Raw genomic sequence first — 12,807 nt, 5'->3', positions numbered from 1 at the left:
AGTGAGGTAGAAGATCTGAAACAAATATTTCATGGAAATACTTTAACTTGTAAAGCAATTATCCTTCAATAAATGAATAAATGCAACATTTATACCTGATTCAGTAAGTGCAATAAACAGTAAAATTGTTTGTTTTACTGTTCCTATAAAAAAAACTACAGATTTCATAATGTTTACATCAAACCCTGTGACCCACACACATTTAAGATATTAAACAGCTTTCTCTTGTTTTTCAAAAGCTAGGACTTGGCACCATGGCGAGATGGGAAGCACATAAAATTTATCAATTTTGAACACAGGCTCTGTTACTACTCAGCAGGTAGCTTTAGGCAAGTTACTCATGGTCAACGAGCTCAGTTTCATTACCTTTAAAAAGGCAGTAGCACCCACTATCCCAGAGTGGGGACAGGATAAAACTGGTTAACACTTTGCCAAGTAGCCTCATACCTTGCTTTCTTTACCATACACACAATGTGCAAACTACTTTACATGTCTGTTTCCCACCTGCTCTAAACCCTCCTCATTCCTTCTGTTTCTATTGCTTGTAATCTCATCAAGACCTCCCTTCAAGAATCACTGCACCAACTGCTATATTTAAAATGGATAACCAACAGAGACGTCCTATATAGCACAGGGAACTCTGCTAAATAGTTACGTGGCAGCCTGGATGGGAGAGAAGTTTCAGGGAAAATGGATACATATATATGTATAACTGAGTCCCTTTGCTGCTCACCTGAAATCATAATATTGTTACTCAGCTATATTCCAATAGAAAATAAAAAGTTAAGTGGAAAAAAAGATTGTTAAAATAGGATCAGTATGTCCTGTCTTCTGAGATACCTGTCCAGGGTCCCCTCCAGGCAATATTATATTCTTCTCCAGAATTTGCTATCCAAAGTGGTTTATTTTTGCTCTTATTAAACCACTAATCACAATATAGTAAGTAATCAGTAGCTCTTATTTTTGAGTGCTATATCACACATGTGTTAAGTGCTTTATGTTCATTTTCCCATTAATTCACAACCACCCTGTGAAGTATGCAGTACTGTTATTCCCTTTATCAATGAGTAAAGTAAGACTAAGTTAAATCACTTGCACAAAGTTACTCAAGCAATAATTAATAGAAATTATCGCTACTCCTAATTAGTAATAATTAGTAGGACTGGGATTCAAAGCCAGGTAACTAGGTCCAGAGCTGTCCTGCTGCCTTTGGTGGAGAACTTATACTTCTCCTTCACCTTTGTAGCCTTAGGAAAAAACACAACATCTGGCATGAACATGTGCTTAAGTGAATTTAAAAAAAAAGGCAAAAAACAAGTCTGTACACTGAGTTGTCTATTGTGTGCAATTCACCTGGACGTGGAGGTACAATATTATTCAAGATCTTTACCCTCAAGGAACCTATAGGTAGGGTATTTGGGAGAGAGACAAGTGAACAGGTGATTCAATCCAGAGTGTGATACAGGCTACTTCTGTGGACAAGCCTCAGAGAAAACATAAAGAGGGCACCTAAGCTGGACCAGAAAGAAGGAATCAAGAAAGATGTTACGTAAGTCTGAGTTTCTCTGCCTTTCTCTTCGAAACCAAATTAAGTAGGGTTTTACTAGACTGGCATTCTAGTAGTTGGCATGGCAGAGATGAATGTACTACTGTTTTTTAATTAAAGTACAGTTGACTTACGAATGTATGTTCAGTTTTTAACATTGTACAGGAGGTGGGGATCAAAACCATCCCCAAGAAATACAAAAAGACAAAACAGTTGTCTGAGGAGGCCTTACAGAGAGCTGAGAAAAGAAGAGAAGCAAAAGGCAAAGGAGAAAAGGAAAGATATATCCATCTGAATGCAGAGTTCCAAAGAACAGCAAGGAGAGATAAGAAAGACTTCCTAAGTGATCAATACAAAGAAATAGAGGAAAACAACAGAATGGGAAAGACTAGAGATCTCTTCAAGAAAATTAGAGATACCAAGGGAACATTTCATGCAAAGATGGGCTCAATAAAGACCAGTATGGACCTAATAGAAACAGAAGATATTAAGAAGAGGTGGCAAGAATACACAGAAGTACTATGCAAAAAAGATCTTCACGACCCAGATAACCACAATGGTATGATTATTCACCTAGAGCCACACATTTGGGAGTGTGAAGTCAGGTGGGCCTTAGGAAGCATTACTACGAACAAAGCTAGAGGAAGTGATGGAATTCCACCTGAGCTATTTCAAATTCTAAAAGATGATGCTGTGAAAGTGCTGCATCCAGTACGCCAGCAAATTTGGAAAACTCCTCAATGGCAACAGGACTGGAAAAGGTCAGTTTTCATTCCAATCCCAAAGAAAGGCAATGCCAAACAATGTTCAAACTACCGCACAATTGTACTCATCTCACAAACTAGCAAAATAATGCTCAAAATTCTCCAAGCCAGGTTTCAACAGTACACGAACTGTGAACTTCCAGACGTTTAAGCTGGATTTAGAAAAGGCAGAGGAACCAGAGATCAAATTGCCAACATTTGTTGGATCATAGAAAAAGCAGAGAGTTCCAGAAAAACACCTACTTTTGCTTTATTGACTATGCCAAATCCTTTGACTGTGTGGCTCACAACAAACTGGAAAATTCTTAAAGAGATGGGAATACCAGACCACCTGATTTGCCTCCTGACAAATCAGATGCAGGTCAAGAAGCAACAGTTAGAACTGGACATGTAACAACAGACTGGTTCCAAATCAGGAAAGGAATATGTCAAGGTTGTATATTGTCACCCTGCTTATTTAACTTATATGCAGAGCACATCATGCAAAATGCTGGGCTGGATGAAGCACAAGCTGGAATTGCCAGGAGAAACATCAATAACCTCAGATAGGCAGATGACACCACCCTAATGGCAGAAAGTGAAGAAGAACTAAAGAGCCTCTTGATCAAAGTGAGAGAGGATAGTGAAAAAGCTGGCTTAAAATTCAACATTTCAAAAAACGAAGATCATGGTATCTGGTCTGATCACTTCATGGCAAATAGATGTGGAAACAATGGAAACAGTGACAGATTTTATTTTCTTGGGCTCCTAAATCACTGCAGATGGTGACTGCAGCCATGAAATTAAGACGCTTGCTCCTTGTAAGAAAAGCTATGATCAACCTAGACAGAATGTTAGAAAGCAGAGACATTACTTTGCCAACAAAGATCTGTACAGTCAAAGCTATGGTTTTTCCAGTAGTCTTGTATGGATGTGAGAGCTGGACTATAAAGAAAGCTGAGCGCTGAAGGATTGATGCTTTTGAACTGTGGTGTTGGAGAAGACTCTTGAGAGTCCCTTGGACTGCAAGGAGATCAAACCAGTCAATCCTGAAGGAAATCAGTTCTGAATATTCATTGGAAGGACTGATGCTGAAGCTGAAGCTCCAATACTTTGGCTACCTGATGCGAAGAACTCATTGGAAAAGGCCCTGACGGTGGGAAAGATTGAGGGCAGGAGGAGAAGAGGGGGACAGAGCGTAAGATGGTTGGATGGCATCATCGACTCAATGCACATGAGTTTGGGCAAACTCTGGGAGATAGTGAAGGACAGGGAAGCCTGGCGTGCTGCAGTCCATGGGGTCGCAAAGAGTCAGACACGACTGAGCGACTGAATTGAACAGACTTACAGTATTACATTAGTTTCAGGTATACTGTACAACAGTTATTTGGTATTTTTCTACATTACAAAAAGATCACCACAATGTACTTTTTAAAATTAGTTTAGCGTTCCCTGGTGGTCCAATGGTTAAGAACTTGCCTTGCAATGCAGGGGACACCAGTTCAATCTCTGGTTGTGAAGATCCCCCACGTTTAAAAACAACTAGTACCATGTGCCACAACTATTGAGCTTGCACGCCTGCAGCCTGTGATTCACAACAAGAGAAGCCACCGCAATGAGAAGCCCATGCACTGCAACAAAGAGTAGCCTCAGCTCATCACAACTAGAGAAAGCCCAAGTGCAACAACAAAGACCCACTACAGTTCAAAAATAAAATAAACATTTTAAAAAAATTGTTATGCTTACAATTATCTATTCTATCTCAAATTATTTAGTTCAAATACATATCATGTTCTAAAACACACATCTTAAGGGATGATCTGCTTTCCAAATATGTTCAGTTTCTATGACAGTACATCATATTTTTCTCTTCTCAGAGACAAATAAGGAGAAAAACACCATAAAAAAAGTGACTAGTTACCTAACTGGCTAGTATGAGAAGCGCCTGCAGTAAAATCACGATCAATTTAGGATTTTAACTCAGAAGAAAAAGAGGTTATAACTTATCATATGTCAAGCAACTGCTCTGCAACCACTATCTTCCTCAACAACGCTTTTTGCCTAAGCAAAAAAAAAAGAAAAAACTTTGAGGTTTCCCCCATATATGTTGCCTTCCTTTTTCCCTCTAATTTAATCCTAAAATAAAGATAAATACAAAAAAAAAAGATAAATACAATTTATTTGTTTTTAATATTTTTTAAATTTACTTTTATTAGTTGGAGGATAATTACTTTACAATATTGTAGTGGTTTTTGCCATACATTGATAAATACAATTTAGAAAATGTATTTCCATCAATTGTTCACTTACCAAACGACAGTTCATTCACGTGGATACCTTCTGGACTGTCATGGAAAATGCCAAAATAAAAAGCCTTATTAAATTCAATTTATATTATATCTGTCACTTCTTCCTTGTCCAAAGCAATTACTACAGAAGAAAATAAATTAAGCCTAGCAGTATTATTTATTACAAAGGTTGGTTGCTATAAAAATGTTTCACCAGTTCTCTAGGTGGTTACTAATAAATGATTTCTACACTGTTCTAATCTGAATAAAGTGGATTTCCTCAAACATTATGGAACCAGTAAAGACGAAATAATAGAGTAAAATAAGCAAATATAATAAAATAGTAAAAATAAACATAGTAAAATTGAGCAGGAGTGAAGAATGCACCGCTTTGCATTTTGGGGGATTATGAGGCGACAGCAAAAACAAAAGCTTAAAAAGGATTAAAATCTAAGGGCAGCAAGCACAAACAACAAAGAAAGCGCAGCTTCAAATACACACAGTCCCAAAAGAGAACCTAAATTCTTTGACCGAGAGTTTTGGAGAATCAGGCATAAGTGCAATGTGGGTTGACCTTTCTTTCTTTTTTTTTAAACTGAAATATAGTTGATTTATAATGTTATGTTATATTTTCAGCTATACAACATGATCAGTTTATATATTTTTATATGTATTCTTTTCCCTTACAGGTTATTACAAAATACTAAGTTCTCTTTCCTATGCAGTAACTCCCTGTTGAGTTTAAATAACCTTAAATTCAACTTATCACCCTATTTGTTTAGCGAAATGAAAAATACCCTGGTGGAAAAAAAATAACTTGGAGGAAAAAGAGTTTCCATAAAACCTTCTTTCTTATCTTCCCCTAGTAAATTCTCTCACTAAAACGAAAAGATAAACAAATGGAGCTTTATTTTGATAAGCCTATTTAAGTTAGAGATTCTTAAAAATTCATGAATGCTTGGTAGGACAGGAGAGAGTCAACAGCAGTTACAGCAACATGTTTACTTGCGAGCGGAAAGTTAAAATCACGGAATCAAAAGGAATTTTAAGAAACTTTTATTCCCTTTGCCTGTATTCACAGACTAGAGAAATTTATGAAATTTATGAAAGTTACAGACTTAAAATATAAAAGGCTTCAAACTATGTCTGTATTTAATACCATAATATTAACTCAGATTTTAATGGCATGTTAAAAATTCAAAGCCACAATTCCCCCAGCAAGAGTAATTGTTACCATTTAGAGAAAATAATAGGAATAATCACATTCATCAAATTTATTAAACCTGAAGCTATGCTAGTCACCATAATTGACCTACTGTACTTTTGTTCTTTCATTCAAGAATGCTTATAGACGATTTACTATTGACTCTTTAACTGGTAAAAACTGAGGCAAAATACTGAAGAACTTGAGAAGTACAAGTGTGAAGTCCACTGTACAAAACTACTGAACCATGCTCCCTGTGGATGTACTTTTCCAGATATAATTTAAACTGAGCAAAAGATGAATTCTAAATTCCACATAAATTGCCTCTAACTGTGCCTTTCTTTTTGCTTGAAAACGCTTTTCATACACAGGTACCGGTTCAGTTTCACCTGTGGGTAATGAACACTGAACTCATTGTGGGGAAAGACAAACCAGAATGTGAAAAAAGTTATCAGCTATACAAAGGAGTGAAACAGCTGACTGAAAAGCACTTGAACCACAATACTTTTTCTCCATTCTTCACGAGGCATGTTGAATATTTTAGCTACTATTTCTTTCACGAGACCTCCAGTTTTCCAAAGCTCCCAGGTTGAGCACTCACCTGGTTCATGCGAATGCTGAGTCGGGGCTTTTATCTCTGCTGGCCGGGGCTCCCCTTCCCGGGAGACGGGCGCTGCCGCCCCCTCCTCTGCGTCCTCTACCTTAGTCACCGTGAAGTGCGGCATTGTTACGGTTCGAACGCTGCTCTCCCGGTTTCCTTCCCGTCTACTCTCGCTGCCTAGCGCTTCCTTGCTGTGCCCCTTTCGGACTCTGATCACTGCCCACGGGAGACCCGGGCAGGGAATCGGGAAGTACTTGCAGTTCACGTGACCTTCAGCCCTAAGGGAGGGGAACCTGGAAAACACGCCTTCTCAGGTGGTGTTTACCATTCACTTAAAAGGATTAGGCATTCCACCTCTTGCTTATTTGTTATTAAACTGTGAGAAGCACAAGAATGGCTTAGGCTGCTTTCCCAGAGAAGCCAAGGACCGGAGAGTGGGAAGAATGCTGGAAACTGTCCACTGTGTACGCACCCTCTTGTTTCTTTAAGTCCTTTGCACATCAGGATCTCAGCCTCTGCCCTCACGTCTCACAGGACAAAGAGGAGGGAACAGCTCATTAAAGACTGGTACTACATCAATTTAGAAAATCAACTCTTTGTAAGTTTCTGTTGTTGCTTTATCAAAGCATATTGAAAACAGTCATGCAAGTCAATGTTTCTTCTTATCTTTCAGATGAGAACATTCATTCAACAAATATTTAACGAATACCTTTGTATTTTATATAAGGCATAGTTCGAGATGTTGTAGGGTATACAAGGACACCCAAGAAGAGACATTAACTTCCCTGAAAGTCCAAATTTGTTTAAAAGAGCTAAATATTTTTAACGGGAAGAGTTAAGAATTTTTTGTTTCGTACAGAGTTTAAACATTGTGTTTTAAAGAAAAAACAATCCAAGAAAATCTCTGATGGAGGGGTGTATAGTTCCTTCAGCACACACTTAAGATAACATACTTAACTCCTGATATATTTTATCAGACAATTGTGTTCTCAGTTGATGACTTTAACAGAGTATGATGCCCTACCCGAACACTCTGACACAGGAAGGAGTTCAGTAACTTGAGCTCTGTGCTAATTTCCATGTTAATAATGTAATGGGAGGATTTCATTGTTAGTAACACCTGACAAGCAAGATTGCACTAAATTTAAGAGAGAATAATGATGGTTTATAATCCTCATTTATTCCAATATACACCACTTCCAAAAGAGAACAAAGCCGATAGCTGTTAAAGACCTACTAGTACACTGCATTGCACTAGAAACTTCATTAGGATCTCATTTAATCATCACAAAAACAGAAACATTAGGCTAAGAACTTGCCCAAAGTCACACAGCTTATAAATGGTGAAGCCCAAATTAAAAATCTCCAATACCCTTGATGTTAGTCAGCGTAGAGGTTTCACAGAAAAGAAACTCATATACACTTACTTAAATTTTATTTCATGGGTTCCTGTATAACATTGGTTTGTAATCTTAGGCTACAAATTGGAATCAGCTGGGGAGATGTTAAAACTACTGATGTCTGAGTCCCATCCTAGATATTCTGATATAACTGCTCTGGAGTAGAACCTGGGCAACAGGATTTTTAAAAGTTCCCCTCAAATGGTTCTAACAGGCAGCCAAGGCTGAGAATTACTACAAGAAAAAAAGAAGAAAAAGACTTTGTAGCTACTGAGAGTTTTTTCTCTGAGAGAAAGGAAGTCAGTCAGGTGTGGTAGTGCCCGTGGTGATTTTTCCATATTAACCACTTAGGCAGCGACTCAACTAATTTACTCAAAGGAACTTAAAACAACTGCCAGAAAAGATTTCCGTATTATATTTTAGGTTTCAAATTTATTAATATTTTAGTGTCAGAAGATATTTCCAATGGGATCTTACCTTTTCATATTTATTTTATAAAAAGAGTTGAATCGTGCCTAATTTTTTATAGTCAATGAACAGAAACAATTACTTGTGTTTATAAATCTATATGTAGCTTGTACATATAACCCTATGTACAAATGTTATCCTGTCACCTCTCCCCTCTAAAAACCCCCCCAAACTAAACAAGTAGGAAGGTAACAAATGTCTGTCAATCTACAATAGGTATAATTTATTTACCAATTTAATGCTCTGGTACCATAATGGTCAGCAAATTTAAAATAGTTCTCTCCTAGACTGGACTGTAGATAGTACAGGATCATAAAAAATTCAAGGCAAAGTTAAAGTAATACAGAAACGGGGCCAGGGAGAGTGTCAAAGACGAGATGTGTAAGCTCTGTATAGGAACAGTGGTTAGATAGAGAAGGTGGGATATAAGAAACAGCTATTTAAAGACCAACAAACTAAAACAAGGAGGTATACCATTCCATAGCCAGCATGACAGATAAAACTGGGAAGATGGATAATACCAAATTTGGTAGGGCTGTGGAACGGAAGGAACTTTCATACATTGTTAATGAAGCACAAACTGGTTCACCACTCTGGAAAAGGGTCTGGTACTTATCTCTATAATCCAACAATTGCACTCCTTAGTATTTACCACCCTGAATTTACCCTGTGAATGAAAATATATTCCCACAGAAGGACCTGTATAAGAATGTTCATAGCAGTTATTAACAATAGCCTGAAACTGGAAACCCAGCCCCAAACAGGAAGACCACAGAAGAATGAGTAAATAAACTCTGATACATTCATACAAGGGATTACTACTCAGCTATAAAAAGGAATGAACCAGTGATACCTACAACAATATGGATGAATCTCAAAAACATTATGCTATGTTACAGAAGCCTCAAACAAAAGAATACGTAATATATGAAACAACCAACAGGACAGTGCTGGCAAAAGTAATATGGTGGAAAAAAAAACAGGACAGTGGCTGCCTCTGGAGGAATGGAAGTGGAGATTAACTGGGATGGAACAAAAGAGAACTTCCCAGAGTGTTGGTAAGATTCTACATCTTGACATGGAGTTTAAGAGTTACACAAGTGTATGCATTTGTCAAAATTCAGTCAATCTTCACTTAAAAGTTGTGTATTTTACTGTATGAAAAGTTTAACTTGAAAGAAAAAAAAGCTGCAGATAATGAATTCTATTTAATAGTATGTATTCTGAGGTATTGGGGGAAAATGAACTGATATCCACAATTTAGCTTAAAATGCATATAAATGGATAGACAAGTTGTGACAGGAAAAGTGTAATAAAACGTTAATGACAGATTCTGGATGGTATGTATATGAGTGTTCACTTTAAATCTTTCAATTTTCTGTATGTTTGAAATTTTTTTAATAAAATGTTGAAAAAATACAATAAAACTGACACCACTATGAAAATGAATAGGCAAGTCAAAGACTGGGAGAAAACATTCGTAAAACATATGCCTGACAAAGGACTTGTGGTCTGAACATATAAAAATTCCCAAGAAAAGTGAAAGTGCTAGTCACTCAGTCATGACCCACTCTTTGTGACCCCATGGACTGTAGCCCACCAGGCTCCTCTGTACACAGAATTCTCCAGGCAAGAATACTGGGGTGGGTTGCCATGCCCTTCTCTAGGGGATCTTCCCCACCCACTCAACAGTAACATGACAACTCAACAGAAAATGAGCAAAAGATTCAAACAGGCAATTCACAAAAGAAGCTATATACAAGAGTAATAATAAGCAATTGAAAAAAACACTCAACATCAGTGGCCATCAGGGAAATGCAAATTAAAATCACAATTGAAACTGTTGGCAAGGATGCAGAGCAAATGTTAATGGAAATGTTGACCACTTTGGAAGACAGTCTGGCACTTTTAAAATAAATTTAAACACACACCTACTTTATGACCCAGCAAATCCTCTTCTAGGTATTTACCAAAGAGAAATAAAAGCTAAAATCACAAAATATTTTGAACAAGTATGTACTAGCAGCCTTATTAATAACAGTTCAAACAGGAAACAGCCTAGTAGGTATCCATCACAGGATACACAACCTATAGTATATTCATACAATAGCCTATTACCCAACAATAACCAGGAATGAATTACTGATACATTCAACAAAAACATGAATGAATCTCAAAAACATTATACATTACACATTATACACCTACTGAAGTGTTTAAGTGTGAAGCACACTGATGTCTGCAACTTACCTTTGAAATGCTTCAAAAATAGATGGATCATTGGAAGGGATGAACATATGATAAAACAAATACAGCAGAATGCTAACCGTAGCCTCCAGAGGGCATGGTTATGAGCATTTATAACATAATCTCTCAACTTCTGTGTATGTGTGAAATTTCTCATAAAAAAGCATTGGGAAAAAAATACAATGAACTAAACGAAGTTCACTGAAATCTAAAAAACTTTGGAACAAATCACTTATGGGTCAAATTTCATTTCACATAAAATTTAGAGAGTTGCATAAATGCTTTTCCTGAACTTTGATTCCAGAGTGGTGAACACTATTTGAAATGACAGTCACCATGCAGGTCTGAGGAGAAGGCAATGGCACCCCACTCCAGTACTCTTGCCTGGAAAATCCCATGGACGGAGGAGCCTGGTAGGCTGCAGTCCATGGGGTCGCTAAGAGTCGGACACGACTGAGCGACTTCACTTTCACTTTTCACATTCATGCATTGGAGAAGGAAATGGCAACCCATTCCAGTGTTCTTGCCTGGAGAATCCCAGGGACGGGGGAGGCTGGTGGGCTGCCATCTATGGGGTTGCACAGAGTCGGACACGACTGAAGTGACTTAAAAACAGCAGCAGCATGCAGGTCTGAAATATGTACATTTTCATATTAAAAAAAAAAAAATCCAGGGGAGAACAGATTTGTGGTTGCCAGAGAAAAGAGTGGGTGAGGGACGGATGGATTGGGAGTTTGGAATTGGCAGATGCAAACTACTATATAAAGAATGGATAAACAACAAGGTCCTACTGTGTAGCACAGGGAACTATATTTAATACCCTGTAATGAACCATAATGAAAAAGAACATGCTACATAGCAGAAATTAACACAACACTGTAAATCAGCTATACATCAATACATTTTTTAAAAAAATCTATGGTTAAAAAAAACTATGGTATTTTCAAGCAATGAGATATAAGGCCAAGCTAGGGCAAAAAGGGCATTTTATTCTTTAGGCTAAATATTATACATGCTATATTTATTAGTTACTTTCACTAAAACACTTTACTTGTGACTATGTCTTTTTTTTTTTTTTTTTTTTAAGAATCATGACCATTCTTTAAAAGAATGGATCTATTTGGGGTATATTTTGAAAGTACAATTTACCACTCTATTCTATTATTAATTTTTAATCATGGTTAACAATTCATGATAACCAGCATTTTATTTTATTCAACCCATTTATTAAAAAAGAAAAAAAGGCAAGTTAGCTTCAGTGAAGACACGGAAACAGTGGAAGTCAATAGGAAATTACTTTCAACACAAGGATTCTTTCAGTTTGTGATATTTGGTTAAATCCCATCATTAAACACTCAATTTTAGAGGCCTCCCTGGTGGTCTAGTGGTTACGAATCTGCATGCCAGGGCAGGGTACATGGGTTCAATCCCTGGTCCGGGATGATCCCACATGCCAGCAGAGCAGCTAAGCCTGGGCGCCACAACTACCGAGCCCGTGCTCCAAAGCCCACGCTCCCCAACGGGAGAAGCCACTGAAATGAGCAGCACATGCCCCGCAATGAAGAGCAGTCACCTCTCACTGCAACTAGAGAAAGCCCACGTGCAGCAACAAATCCAGCACAGCCAAAACAAATCAATCTTTAAAAAAAAAAACCACTCAACTTTACAGCAAATCATATATGTATTTCCACTTAGTTTGAAGAAATTGAGAACTGTACTATACAAAACCTATGCAAATTATCTAGAACCACACACTCTCATTGCAAATTATCTTTGGTAAAGGACTATTTTTCTTTAAATTGCCATTCATTATGGACAAAAAAAAAAAAAAAAAGACTTGTAAAAACATAAAATAAAAATTACTAGAAAATGAAATATACAAAACACAAATTCTAATGTTTATTATTAGATTCAACAGACATAAACTTACTCTAACAAATTGCTAAGCAAGTTCTAAAAACTTAATTTCTGAAATTATCTCTTCATAGAGGTAAGGAGGTTTATAAATAGTTCATAGTCCAGCACCATCTGCATTCCTCACTCTGAATGGCTCTGTTAGAGAATGTTCTAAACATTTTATTAGAAGTAAATGGGCAGTTCACTACTTAAATTTGAAAAGTGTACAGACTCTCATTATACACAAATTTCCTATTTAACATACTCAGCAAATCCTTATTCTCCTTCAAATACTGGGGCAATAAATATTAATTTAAAGTATAAAAATGATAACAAATTCTAAATTTTCCCTTGCTGTGTAGACAACTATAAAAAGAATTAAATGAGTCAGTTACTTTGGTGAGGACCAACTAT

At 37.0% G+C, this 12,807-nt stretch overlaps 1 protein-coding gene across 3 annotated transcripts in view; it reads right to left on the bottom strand.

Moving 5' to 3' along the window:
- SLC12A6 (solute carrier family 12 member 6) overlaps positions 1-12,807 on the bottom strand; it is an 87,375-nt gene that overhangs the window by 58,709 nt on the left and 15,859 nt on the right. The window contains exon 1 of one of the 3 annotated variants that reach the window (XM_065940020.1): positions 6,383-6,591. The exons of the other annotated variants lie outside the window; for them this stretch is intronic. Within the exon in view, the coding sequence (XP_065796092.1) occupies positions 6,383-6,506 (124 nt within the window). The 5' untranslated portion in view covers positions 6,507-6,591. Of the gene's footprint in view, positions 1-6,382; positions 6,592-12,807 lie in introns of those variants that run through there. 3 annotated transcript variants of the gene reach the window in all.

This window comes from Muntiacus reevesi, chromosome 7, assembly GCF_963930625.1.
Source record: "Muntiacus reevesi chromosome 7, mMunRee1.1, whole genome shotgun sequence".
Classification (NCBI taxonomy): Eukaryota; Metazoa; Chordata; class Mammalia; order Artiodactyla; family Cervidae; genus Muntiacus; species Muntiacus reevesi.
This window is presented reverse-complemented; position numbering and strand designations above follow the sequence as displayed.